The sequence below is a fragment of the Acipenser ruthenus genome, chromosome 11 (genome assembly GCF_902713425.1).
Source record: "Acipenser ruthenus chromosome 11, fAciRut3.2 maternal haplotype, whole genome shotgun sequence".
Classification (NCBI taxonomy): domain Eukaryota; kingdom Metazoa; phylum Chordata; class Actinopteri; order Acipenseriformes; family Acipenseridae; genus Acipenser; species Acipenser ruthenus.
Genome location: NC_081199.1, coordinates 2147648 through 2161844, shown reverse-complemented (window position 1 = coordinate 2161844; position 14197 = coordinate 2147648). Strand labels below are relative to the sequence as shown.

Below are 14197 nucleotides of genomic sequence, written 5' to 3'. Positions count from 1 at the left end.
TTTTTTTTTAATGTACTATATATATATATATATATATATATATATATATATATATATATATATATATATATATATATATATATACACACACACATACATATACACATACACACATACATACAGAGTATCCCATAGGGTGCAGCCTGTACGATACAAACAGATATCCACCCCACCCAGTCATTTCCATCTCACACTAATACATTTCAGATGGCCGTGTCACATCAGTATCAAGTTCACTCATATATATATATATTCCCATGTTAAACCCTTTGCACCCGTGTCTAACATATTTGACATTGAGGAAATAGGCATGGGAACATACCCAGGAACATATTGCTGTTTTTCTACAATGACAGTGATTGCGTTAGAGGAGTAAAAAAGACACACATACACCAGTACCAAAAGAAGGGCACATTTTATTTGCATAACCACATGAAATGAAATGCTTCAGCAATCGGTTTCACAGACACAGAATAAAAAGCTTGTTACAAAGTGATTCGTAGGGCAGCAGGGAATAAGAAAGAATAAAACCCACAATGAATTAGAAAGTACTCCGCCTACTCTCGTGACAGTTCCCTTTGGATTAAAGAAAATCGAATTTGATACGATGTACTTGTAAACACGGATTAATAAGGCTTAAATCAAACAGTTTAGCTTGAACAGAATTGAAAAGATCATTAAAGGGGTCACACACCATTGAGAAGGAGGAGGAGGACAAACTACACAATGGCTCGACAGAACGCCAGTTTAAGGCTTCCTCAAAATGAGCAGTGTACGTTGGGGTGTTTGATTACAGGGACTTTAGCCAAACTAACCCTGGAGGTGTATCCAGGTTTACAGAGCAAGTCGCTTCAGTGTCCTTGTATTTCTGTATTTTCCCATTTCTCTAGATCTGTCTGTACTGAGCCATCCCATTTTTCTAGATCTGTCTGTACAGAGTCATCCCATTTCTCTAGATCTGTCTGTACAGAGTCATCCCATTTCTCTAGATCTGGCTGTACAGAGCCTGGGACTTGCCTTGAGCTTGTCCGGAGAATTCTAACTGCACGGCGCTGAACAGGCTTCCTCGTATCATTCAAACCACGTGACCGCATGACCTTTCAACTCTGCTGACTCAACCTAGGGCCAGGAGGAGGGACCAGCCACTTTGAAAGGGGGTTGTGTCACATGACTGGAATGGAATTTTCAGACAAGCCCAGACAGACAGACAGACAGTCAGGCAGGCAAAGACAGATGCAGAGATAAAGAAATAGGAAACATTATCACATTTGCTTTTTCTCCTCCTGGCATCCTCCTAGCAGGTATTGGCTGTTCGATCTGTCCACAGCACAGAGTGAAACCAGTTTGGCACTTTACAACTATGAAAAACAAATAAATCAGCCACAAGCTTGGATCGCAACACAGACTACTCATACTATTGACAGACAGGAGCCAATATCATTTGGTTATTTCCATTGGCACCAAGAAATAATATAACCCGACAGCAACAAGCAATTTTCACTTTCAGCATTATTAGTTTATTCATTTTTAATCTTTCAGACAATCTTGTCTACTTGGTCGGCACGTTGCCTAAACCCATTTCTCAAAAACATTGATTTAAAAAAATTATATAAGTTACCAAACCAAAAAAAATGTTAGTACACTCACAAAGTAAAGAAAAAAGGCTGCAGTAATTAAGACTTGCATTAAGGATTCAGTTATTGGTAATAAACTGAACGACAGGCATTCCAACAAAACCAAGGCATGGAGAAAAAATACAGCAGTTCAAAGGTTACAAAACATGACTTCAGTCATCTCGTGTCAGCGTGGGAGTCACCTTTACAGGCAATACCGGCTGGTGCTATAAAATATCATTCATTTTCTTTATACAGGCGTTTCCCAGCTCACAGTCATTCATTTGTTTTCAAGACGAAAAACCACCTTTAGCATCTTAACAAAGCTGAGGTTAGATTAGAATTACATATTTTTTTTTTTTTTTTTTTTTTGCAAACTAAGAAGTTTGTCCGAGTTTGAAAACTTTTGAGGCAGGATATAATAAGTGGTTCTTTGTTGTTAAAATTTCATATATATTTTTTATATATCTATATACTTTATCAGAAAAGGAGCAAAAATGTATAAAATGGATATGAATAACCAAACCCTATATTAGAAATGTTCTATGAAATAGTCATTGATTACAACAGTGACTGGCTCTAGAGACTTGTTACATGTGACAGTTTTTATAGAAAACGTTATTGCCATCACCACCACATTGAATAGTTCTGAACTCCAGATTCAAAAAGAACGCGTTAGGATTGAAATATATTTTCTTTTTTTATGATTACAAACTTTTAAAAACGATTCGGCCCCACGCAGGTTAACAATATGAAGTAAAAAAATATCTGAATCCTCTTGCATGAATTTGAATAAAATCCCTCCCCCTAAAGTGTTAAACTTGCAAACAGAGAGAGACCCTGCCTCTGAGTTCAGGGCTTTCCTATACGCATTGCAGGTGCAGTTTGTATTCAACAGTTAGACTGGCTGCAGTCAGGAATCTGTAAAACCAATACTCATGGTAAAGGTCTTTACTGTTAAATACTGGCATCCCCTTGGCACTATTAATTACTGTTTGCAGTTTTTGTTTTTCAATAAGGTGCAACTCAACACATCCCAACCCCTGATCTTTATAAGAGTTTATATTCTGCTTGTGGGGCCACATTACAGGGTAAGGGAAGGCACACTGTCATCTATGATAAGACACACACTCACTCACTCACTCCAGACCAGTGGTAAACGACACAGACATGAAGATGCAGGATCAGTCAGGAGTCAGTTACCTGGGAGACAGCACCACTGATGCTCTCTGGCATGTGAATCCCCCCACATTCTGGAACAATTACTATGGCAACCAAGACACCGCCCTTTATAAACACTGGGTTTACTCTGGTTAAGAGGGACTTGCTGATTCCACAGAGAAGCAGAGTTTCTACCCTTCCCAGTGCATGGTTTTCCGAGGCAGTGGGGTGCAACGCAGAGTCCTTTCACCTGTTTTTGACCAGGCTTGCTTTTTGTTGTTGGTTTGTTTATTTGAAATAAGAAAAATTTCCATAGGAAAACTTTTACAAAAATATTGCCCTGATATATTGACATACCAAGCTGTAAAATGCACCTTATTGAGAGAGAGAGAAAGAGAAGAGAGAGAAGAGAGACTGCATTTGCTCTGCTCAGTGCCCTTCTTTATTTCACTGTCCTCCTCGGGATCTCAGGAACCCCACTCAAAACCACACACACCTTGAACAGGTAAAAAAAAAAAAAAACTCAAAACAGACCTGATTAAAGAAACAGTGAGCAGTGGAAACACAGTGAGAGAGAGAGAGAGAGAGAGAGAGAGAGAGAGAGAGAGAGAGAGGAGGAGGCCGCTCTGCCCATCACCACTGATTTGGTAAGCGTGGGTCAGGACAGCACACTCGAAGATGTATCAGAAAGACCACTTCTGTAGTAGAGATCACACTGACAGCTCTGACAGATCCCCCACACTGTGTATATACATTTCTAATGTTTGAAAAAAAACAAAAAAAAAACAAACACACACCTGGATATAAAAAGACCACCACCTGTCTCTAGAGACCACATTTAAAAAGAGCAGACGCTCGAGCGCTGGTTTTCTAAGCATGTTTCTAGCTGAACAGTTTTATGAAGCAGTTCTGGCAGTAGGGCTTGTCGTTCTGCTCCTTGAAGGTCCCCTTGTTGAGCTGCTTGAGGCAGAAGGCGCAGACGAAGTGCTCGGGGTGGAACTTCTTGGCCATGGCAGTGATGCAGCGGCCGGTGATGGGTTTCTGGCAGCCGGAGCAGAGCGAGCCGCGCCTCTCGTGGTAGTGCACCTCGCAGTAGGGCTGCCCGTCGTGCTCGAAGAAGCTGCCGTTAACAAACGGGGTGAAGCACTCCTGCAAGGCAAGGGAGGAGGAGCATTAGCATTGCAGGGGCTCCAATCAAATCAACCCCAACCACCACAATGATTCTTACTACAGCACTGCAGAAAAACACCCTGGATTGCATCACACAATTAGACACTGCAGTCCCAGGATTAGCTCAACAAAAGAGCATTCAATCCAGATGGCTTCTACTGTGAAACAGGGCTGGGTTCAAGTGCAACAGCATTTGCATTTAAATGCAAATACATGTGCCCCCTCATTTGCATATAAACAGGATCCAGAAATACATTTGCATTTGAAGCTATTTGCATTTGAGAGCGAGCAAGAGAGACAGAGAAAGAAAGAGAGAGAGAGACACACAGACAGAGAGAAAGAGAGAGACACAGACAAAGAGACAGACAGACAGACACACGCACACACACACAGACAGACAGACACAGAGACAGAGAGAGAGAGAGAGAGACAGAGAGACACAGACAGACAGATAGACAGACAGAGAGACAGAGAGACAGAGAGACAGAGAGACAGAGAGACAGAGATAGCTAGCTGTGTTTGCACTGCTCAACAGCCTCTATTTATATCCCGGCACTACAGTACAGCCAGAACCATGTCTAAACGCAGAGCTTCAGTGATCTTTGAGCACTTTGATATACCTGACAATGCTCAGGCGGTGTGTAAGGCGAAGTGCAAGCACTGCCCAGTGGAAATGAGCTTCAACAGAAAAGCTACTTCCAACCTCCTCAATCACATGAAGGTAAGTTATGGTCTCCTTGTTATGCAACACAAACCTTTCTTTTACCAACGGAAAGCTGCCGGGTAAAATGACATGTACTGACATGAAGTAACACAGGTACTGGTCGTTAGGGGCACAAACTGCAGCTCCACGTTGTTTTGAGTAAAGGACAGATCTTAATAGAATACATGCTGAGACAAAAGAACAAAACTTAAGGGTGTTCTTTTAAAGTTGAAAAATTCTGATTGTCTTTACATAAAGAAAAAAAAAGAAATTCCTATGCATTTTTCAGCTTTTTGTTGTAGTAAAATATAAAAGTTTACAGCATTTAAAGGAATTTTTTTTTTTTTTTTAAATGATTTTTGTGAATGACAGTAATTTAAGTAATTTACAGTAGCATTTCTCCATTTTAGTAATCCTTCATTGTATAACTTGCATGGTGTACTGTAGACTGCGGTATTAAGGTTACCGTGGTATTGTTTTAATGGGTATCGCACCGTGGACATTTTATACCGGCCCATCCCAAATCTGCAATTGCACCTTTTGTGCCTGATCAATTCAGTCAGCTGAAGTGAATATTATGCAGTTGTGCTTCACATATCGTTTTCTCTTCTCTTTTTGTTTTTTTTAGAGAAAGCACGCCTCGGTACCCTTGGAGTCTACATCTAGCCAGGCCAAACAGCGGAAACCACTTCTGAGCGCCCTCACCACACCTACTGAGAAATGGAGCAGCACTGACCCTCGTCAGATGCAGGCAGACAGAGCTCTGGTCAGCCTTGTAGCCGGGAAGCTCCTGCCAGTGTCACTCGTGCAGAGCTCCCTCTTCTACGCCTTCATGCAAGAAACCCAACCAGCCTACAACATCCCCAGCAGGCAGCACTTTGTCCACTCCCTGCTACGGGAGCAGCACACCCTTCTGCACAATAAGCTGCAGGAACATGTCAAGTCAGCCCAGAGTGTTTGCCTGACTGTTGCTTTACGGTTTGGTAAGAAGGCATCTGCCTACATGGGCGTCACTGGTCACATGATCATCAACTACGCCCTAAAGACAGTGTTGTTTGCCTGCAAACGTGTCAAGGGGAAACACACAGCTGACAGCATACTCAAGCACTACGAGCAAACTGTGGCCGCCTACAACATATCTAGTAAAATTGCCAGTGTTGTCATGGACAACGCTTCCACCGTGGGCCAAGCCTGTGACCTGCCAGGGTTCCACCCACAAGCCCAAGCTTCTCAGGACTCCAGTGACAGTGAAAGTGATCTGGATGGCGACAGTGTGTCAGATGACAGTCTCCTGGAATCCCTGCCTCAACACGAGAGTTGTTTTGCACGCTCACTTCAACTTGTTGTGAGGGACGGACTCAAGTCATCGACACAGACCACCAAGGTCCTGGCCAAAGTCTCATCTATTGTAGCCCACATCCGGGAGTCTACAACAGCCACTGACCTCCTGGAAGAGCAGCCCAAGACCCAGGCCACCAACGCTACACGTTGGAATAGTCAGCTCAAGAGGGCGAGAAGTGTACTGAGCATCGACAAGGAGAAGCTGGACTCCCTAGATACAGCTCCCCTCACTGCCAGAGACAGACTCATCCTCAAGGATTTCATCAGCATCATGACCCCCTTTGAGGAAGTTGAAGACAGGATACAGGGAGACAGAGTTGTCACAGCTAGCCTGGTCATACCCTCTATCCGTGGGATCAAGAGACACCTCCGTTCCCCATCCGAGTACAACAGCAAGCTTGTGACTGCCCTGATGAGTTCCACTGAAAAGCACCTGTCCAAGTACGAGGACAGGACCCCTTATCAGAGAGCAGCTGTTCTGGATCCACGCTTGAAGCTTTGCTGTTATGAAAGTGACCAATCATCACGCCTCAAAGAGGACCTCCTCACTCTGGCCAGCACCTTCACCATAGATTCACATCTCCAGCTAGATGAGTCTTCTCCCCCTCCATGCAAGAAAAGCTGCATATTCCCCTTCTCTGAAGATGAGCCCCAGGTTGATGTCACCAGCCCACATGCCCAAGAAGTGGAGACCTACCTACAAGAACCCTGCATCCCCTACAATCAAGATCCGCTTGCATTCTGGAAAGGCAACCAGTACCGATTCCCCCGGCTTTCCCAGCTTGCTCAGCACTACCTGTGTATTCCTGCCTCCTCTGCCCCTGTACAGAGGCTGTTCTCTACTGCTGGCAAGGGCTTTCACCCGGAGAGGACAAGGCTGTCTGACAGCAACTTTGAAACTTTGATGTTTATTAAGGCTAACAGTGGTTTGGTGTAAATCTGTAACATAGAAAAGGGCGTTGGAACAGTGTCCAAATGACTTGTGCATGTATGGATCTATATTTATCTAGGTTGATCAGTACTTTTCTATAGATCAATAAACATTTTGCATGTAAAATGAATCGTATGGGTTGTGTCATATCTGTTCACACAATTCGAACGTTAGCAAATGCATTTGCAAAGTTATAGTTGCGCTTGTCTTTAAGTGCAACTGGAGGTGCAGAATCTCTATTTGCATTTCTGTGTGTAAGATTTACACATACAAAACGCATTTGAATGCAGTTGTACTCAACCCTGTTGTGAAATGTTCTAAAAAGAAATCCATCCCAGGTTGATCAAATCCAATAGAAGAAGCGATGAGCTCCAAGCTTTTTAATTGCATATTTCTTTTTTTTGGCCAGGCTTGTTGCAAGATTGACATAATTAATAGTTTATTAAAGCAGATGACTTTCTCTAAAATACAGCAGTTATTTAAAATGCCAGAAGAACAAAAAAAAAAAAGTGTACTAGCTTGCTGCTGTGCAAGTCAGCATTCCTGTCTCTCCCCTCTAGAGGGAGCTTCGAGCTCAGCTACCCAGTTGGAGGAGATGTTGAGTGGAGAGATGCTGTGACACTGCGATGCTGTTGAGTGGAGAGATGCTGTGACACTGTGATGCTGTTGAGTGGAGAGATGCTGTGACGCTGTGATGCTGTTGAGTGGAGAGATGCTGTGACACTGTGATGCTGTTGAGTGGAGAGAGGCTGTGACACTGTGATGCTGTTGAGTGGAGAGAGGCTGTGACACTGTGATGCTGTTGAGTGGAGAGAGGCTGTGACGCTGTGATGCTGTTGAGTGGAGAGATGCTGTGACACTGCGATGCTGCTGAGTGGAGAGATGCTGTGACGCTGTGATGCTGTTGAGTGGAGAGATGCTGTGACACTGTGATGCTGTTGAGTGGAGAGAGGCTGTGACACTGTGATGCTGCTGAGTGGAGAGATGCTGTGACGCTGTGATGCTGTTGAGTGGAGAGATGCTGTGACACTGTGATGCTGTTGAGTGGAGAGATGCTGTGACACTGTGATGCTGTTGAGTGGAGAGATGCTGTGACACTGTGATGCTAATGAGTGGAGAGATGCTGTGACACTGTGATAATGTGATGCTGGCTTCTTGCTTACCCGACACACGAAGCACTCGGGGTGCCACAGCGAGTTCAGAGCCGAGATGTAGTTCTCCAGAATGGCCCGAGCGCAGCCTCCACACTTGGGGGCGAACATGTCGAAGTAATCCTTGCGACAGTACGCCTTGCCATCCTTCTCATGAAACCCTGCAGACAGCAACAAACACACAAGAGGAGATCAACGTAAAGAAAGGAGGAAGGCTTCTAGTGCAGCTCTGTAAACAAATACACAAGAGGAGATCAACGTAAAGAAAGGAGGAAGGCTTCTAGTGCAGCTCGGCAACACAGCAGTCCCTCACTCCCTGTCCTGAGGATTCAGTGTGCTGGATGGACGTCAGTGGACATTCCAAACCTTCCAGATCTCTTCTGATAATCAGGTTATACACAAAAACATGTGTTCAGTTCACAAGGGCATTCACATCTTAAGCATGGATCTCTCGTTAAGCCCTCTCACCTCGGGACACTGTTCACAAGGGCATTCACATCCTAGGCATGGATCTCTCGTTAAGCCCTCTCACTGTTCTCAATGTGCTCTATTATCTTGCAGGTAATGGCTGCATCGGAGGACATCGGTGCTAAAATCTCAAAACCACAAATCACGTCCGTTTGCGAGAGACAGCCCAGGACCGAATGCAAGGCTTGAGGTGTGCTGGCTAGCAGAGCTGCGAGGTCACACAATTCAAAAGAGCTCGACTGTACTGGAGCATGGGATTTCTATCTGCAGTTACCTTCAGGACCAAAGAAAGCTCCGCACTGGGCACAGAAGAAGTGCTCCGGGTGCCAGGTCCTATCCAGCGCGGTCACAACTTTCTGTTAGAAGAAAAAAATAACAAACATGAATAAATAAACCAATAACGAAATACGATACAACCAGAAGCTAAAGCTACAAGCCAAGTGTAGGCATTCTAAAAATCGAATCCACTAATATCTCAAAGGTCAACATTGCTGAAAAACACAAGAACAGACAAGGTCTGATGAAACAGGAAGTGTCAACAGTGCTCTGTTGTATCACACTCATTATGTGGCGAGTTGCAAAAATAAAGACAGGCAGTTACATAGTTACACAGTTATGGAGGGACTCTCCAGCACATTGCAGGAATGGAGTTCCTGTTCTTTCGGGGGGAGGGGGTTGTTAAGAGAGAAGAGCAGCCCTGTGCTGTTCTTTCGGGGGGAGGGGGTTGTTAAGAAGAGACCCTTGTGGGCAGCAGAGTCTCGCTGCTCAATAACAAGACCTCCTGAAGTGAGTGACTCATGAACACGATTTCTGCTGCTGCTGCTTTACAGATTAACGTATCCTTTGGGACAGAAATCAATCTATAAACCGCTCCTGAAAAACACTGTCTGCCTGTCTGAGCCACTTTAAAATGCCACTTAGCAGGCAGTACCGGGACACTTGCTATGGATACACAGGGGAGACTCTGAATCATTCCCGGTGATCAGATATGAAACCCAGACCCAGGCTTTTCCTGCATTAGGAGTCGTCATGCCCACTCTTATTTAATAACAACATGAACAGACATTCAATCCACTCTAACTTAGTTTCTGTTGTGTATGAAACAAGCATGACAGTGAGATTCAACCACAGACAAGGCTGCAAATTCAAGAGCCATCCTGAAAACTTGGATCACAACGACCTGCCTGTGTGTGTTACAGACAGCCAGGAGGCCCTCATATACCACAGATCCCCATTCTCTTAACGTACAACAATGTCACTTACAAGTTATATAACTATTGGGCAAGTTCTTCTCATTCTATAGCTACTACAACACAAAAAAACAACACACTAGCATAACATTCAGACAGGCACTATACATACGACACACTTAATCACTTGTGCCACAATGCGGTCCTCCTCAAGTTCCACGACAATAGGACAAGCGGCACATGCTTGGGACACGCATCCCAGCGGGGCTGATGAACAGCAATGGACCCGCGCCTCACACACTGGACTCACGTCAAGGATGGGGCCGTTGCAGTAGTAGCAGCGCGGGGAGAAGAGGTTGTGATAGTCCCTTTCACAGTAAGGCTGCCCGTCCCTCTCAAAGAAGTTGCGGGAGCCGATCTCCTCCTGGCAGTGGGTGCACACGAAGTGCTCCGGGTGCCAAGTCCTGCCCATCGCCGTGACCACCTGGAGAGAGTGAGTGAGAGAGAGCGACACTGCAAGTGAGCTGGAGCCCGGAGACAGACAAGCACAATATATATTTCTACATTACAGGGGCATGTTTATTTGACCCGGTCAGCATTATTAAAACACACACGGACTCCAGTTTCTCTTCCTGCACCGAAGTGGTTGAATTTCACAGCCAGCTGCGGATCGTGCGGTACATGAACCTGCCACACCAGGCTGCTCACCTGTCCTGCGATGGGTTTATTGCAGGCTCCACACACCCCCTTGGCTACGGTCTGAACCCCGAGCCGGTTCAGGTCAGACTGCAGGCTGCCCAGCATGCTGTCCAGCTTGTTCCCAGCTTTGGGGGCTCCGGCTGGGGGGGACCCCCCGCCACCCTTCCCCTGGGCCATGATCTGCAGGGGTGGGACAGAGGAAGCAAGGTCAGAGAAACAGCAAGCAGCCTTATACATACCCAAGCACTTCAATACAGAGGACTCCTCTAGTTAACAGCAAGTCTTATGGTCTATACTTGCATCTCTCGATGTAAATAGTATTTAGTGAAGTGTTTCTTTACAGTCCTACAGTGTATATTCATGTTATTTTTACATGTACAGTAAATCTAACCCAATCTGACTTCCAGTTGAATATTGTATAAAGCATAAAGTTATGTGTACTATTTAAAGAGAACGGTCTCAAACAGGTTTACACTAGCCCTTGTTATTTACACTAACCTTCAGGCAATTTAAAGAAACAATGAAGAAACTCAAAACCTCAAGCAATCCTGATTTCAATATAAATGTCTGATTAAAATAAGCAAGAGAAAAGACAGAAAATGATGCCTCAAGGAGTAACACTACAGAGCAATCGGGGGAGACAAGAACCGAGTCACCAAACTGACAAAGAGAACGGACATACTGTAGGGCAGGGTTGTCGAATCACGCTCCTGGAGGGCTATTCCACTCCAGGTTTAACAGATAACATTAGACCATTAACTACAGCAGGGTCTGTATAGGTTCAATTAAACAGTTTATAAAAGGATTGGCACAAAGACCAGGAGTGGAATAGCTCTCCAGGACCATGATCTATATTTATATTCAGCCTGTATGCATGTAGTTATGTATGCATGCATGTATGTATGTATGCATGTATGAATGAATTAAAGTGGGGATACTGGCCAGCCCTGCTCAGCTCTACACAGTACAGGATTTCATTGTGCCGGCTCACTGTCGATACACACGTTTGGATCAAGTGTCTGAAGCTCTCCATATGGATAGGGGGAAGGAGAGGCATAGGGATCTACAAAATCAAACCAGTCCTCCCTCCCGGGGTACGGAGCCCGCTGGTGTGGAACATGAGGAGGAGAGGGAGCCAGCGGCTGGAGAAACTGGACAAGACAGCAGAGGTTCAGACAGGCATGAAGAGAACAGCAGCTCACCCACAGCATTCAATCAGAAACAAGACTCCTACTGCAAAGCAGATTCACCCATTCCAGGTTTTACTGCAAGCTTGATTAACCAGAGTGTGTCGGTAACAAGCTCAGGTGTGCCGCCTTAGAACTCATAGCAAAACCAGGAACGGATCGAACTGCTCTGCAACAGGAATCTTATTTCCAGCCCTGCAGTCACTTCATCAACACAACAGCCTCTCATCACGTTGAGCAAGTTTCTTTGTAGCGCTACCTTGTTATTTCACAAATTCAGCCAATTCATGTTGAAAGGAAATTGTACAGCAGCTATACTTCACTGTACTGTACGAGGATCATTCACTAAATCACAAAATAGGAGCGAGCATTGTGTGTCAGGGATGGAAATAAAAAACACAGTAATAATCTGGGATAAAAAAAAACAGTGACTGGTGGTAGCTCAGCGCCTCAGCAGGATTGCACATTGAGATCATGAGTGGATGAATGCAAGAGCAAAAAATAAGGGTGTCATCTGAGGACTAAAGACAGAAGCAGCAGACTGCCAGTCATGACTCTACATCCTGTGAGATTATATATAGACACACGCACACACAAAGAAGACTGCTTCCTGGGCCACTTCTCAGAAACAGAGTGGTCTCTCCACTGCGCTGCATTCACAATCCAGTCAATACTATTAAGAAGGGGATGCACAAAAAGCAAGTTAAAAAATGTAATAGGTTTACAACTATTTAAAAAATGCCACTCGAGTAGTAATCTCTTCAATTGAGCCACGTGGATCTCAATACCGCCACTGCTAAAATCATTCAACGATGGCAAAAAGCAACATCTTAAAAAAGTGTGACTTTTCGTCTTTGATAAAATACATAAAAAAAAAAAGCTGGCATTTTCTTTAGTTCAGAGACTGTGTTTCGATCCAACACTGTTTAGATCTTCTAAACAGAGCACAGAAAACACAGGCAGAGAAAACTATTCCTCCAACTCTCCCGACAACTGAAGGTTAGTGAACACACCGCATCACCCGTCACAAACACAACGATTAAACTGCTCCCGCTGGGCTGCGGCAATCAAAGGGTTAACGACGGAAAGCATGCGTAGAGAGAGAGGGGGGTCCTGCCTTGTCCACCGTGGGCGGGCTGGAAGGGGGGCGAGCTGTGACAGGATCAGGGTGCCGGGATCGAGGAGGGTAGAACATCGTCTGGAAGCAGAGGAACACTGCTGCTCAAACAAGCTGAAACGAGCTTCTTCACACAAGCCTGACTCCTAGAAAGAATTCGTACAGTACTGCCAAAAACACACACAGCACTGCATAACACAGCACCTGATTGGACTTGTTTTATAGGAGCCCGATGTCATTCTAGGACTATCTGAGAATACATGCAAGTGTTGGGTTTGTATTTATTTACACAATCAGGATTAGTTGAAACCATTAAAACACTCATCTGTAGTTTCTATACTTGCACAGCATTTACAACCATAACTATCTGTGTGAGGTACAAATAAACTACAATGTACTGAATGAATACAATACATAGAGGTGGTTACAAGTAACAGAATCACATCTCTGAATCATGTGAACCCCACCTTGTCTGATCACAATGACTAAAGCCAAACTCTGAATAGAAATGACAGTGACTAAATAAAACACAGCGTGGAATAAACGAGAAACTGAAAGGAAATGATAGAAGAGGAAGAATGAGTAAGGAGTCCATGCCTTCATTGGAGGAAAGATGGGGTCGTCGTCAGTCTGACAGGCGATAGAGACAGTGGTCTTGGGCTGAGGGAGGGGGGGTTCTATGTGGGGCTCCTGGGGTTGGGGGGAGAGGGAGGGGGGCCTGGGCGTTTGCAGCAGGAGCAGCTCCTGGTAGTCATCTGAAGAGGTCTCCCAGTGCAGGGGGGGCTGGTGGAGGGGAGAGGGGTGCTTGGGGGCAGGAGGGGGAGGTGGAGGAGGGGAGGGGACCCACAGGGGCTGAGGGGGAGGTGGCGGAGGAGGGGGAGGCAGGGGAAGGGGAGAGGGGGACTCTTTGACCGCGACGCACTTTTTCACTTCCTGGGCAGCGCGTTTGGGAGGAGGGGAGGTTGCAGGAGGGATGGCTCTCCTTTGCAGGACGGGAGATGCTGGAGGCATTATTATCTAAAGGAAAGAGCACAGCACAGACAAGGTGAGAGGGTACAGACACAGGCCACAGCTGAGAGGAGGAGGAAGAACAACCAGAGATCCAGGGCTGAGCCGTCACAGCCAGAGATCCAGGGCTGAGCTGTCATTCTGTCAACTCTTCAGGTTTTTATGCTGTATGATTGCAGCTGGTTCATTTGGAGTTTTTCACTTGATCAAGGGAACTCTTCTAGTTGAACAATGAAATACAATATAAACATATTTGTACTGCAAAAATGGAACCTTAGAATTCTAGGGATTAAAAAAGCCAACAGATACTGGGAAAGACATTATCTTGAAAGTGATTAAATGTTTGTTTTCTGTCTGCTGATGCGCTGCATAATCCAGCCAAATATTTATTTACTCTTATCCTTGGCGTCTACACTAAGAAACTAACAAGAAAACGTGATCACAATATGTATGCATCC

The 14197-nt window shown here is 45.0% G+C and overlaps 2 protein-coding genes across 4 annotated transcripts in view; one reads left to right on the top strand and one right to left on the bottom strand.

Annotated features, from left to right (window-relative positions):
• Window positions 1–398: 398 nt before the first annotated feature.
• The window catches only part of LOC117973322 (paxillin-like), a 45363-nt gene continuing 31564 nt past the window's right edge, over window positions 399–14197 (bottom strand). Inside the window, exons 7-11 of one of the 3 annotated variants that reach the window (XM_034925276.2) lie at window positions 10437–10607; window positions 10039–10212; window positions 8813–8894; window positions 8083–8231; window positions 399–3923 (exon numbers count right to left, since the gene is read on the bottom strand). In XM_034925276.2, coding sequence (XP_034781167.2) covers window positions 3657–3923; window positions 8083–8231; window positions 8813–8894; window positions 10039–10212; window positions 10437–10607 — 843 coding nt within the window. In that variant the 3' untranslated portion in view covers window positions 399–3656. Of the gene's footprint in view, window positions 3924–8082; window positions 8232–8812; window positions 8895–10038; window positions 10213–10436; window positions 10608–11639; window positions 12813–13079; window positions 13749–14197 lie in introns of those variants that run through there. The other 2 variants (XM_034925275.2, XM_059032801.1) reach the window with 2 other exon arrangements.
• On the top strand, window positions 4299–6993 carry LOC117426628 (zinc finger BED domain-containing protein 4-like). The gene is made up of 2 exons (XM_059032802.1): window positions 4299–4665; window positions 5276–6993. Exons 1-2 carry the CDS (start codon window positions 4519–4521, stop codon window positions 6923–6925), a joined length of 1797 nt encoding a protein of 598 aa, XP_058888785.1. The 5' UTR covers window positions 4299–4518; the 3' UTR covers window positions 6926–6993.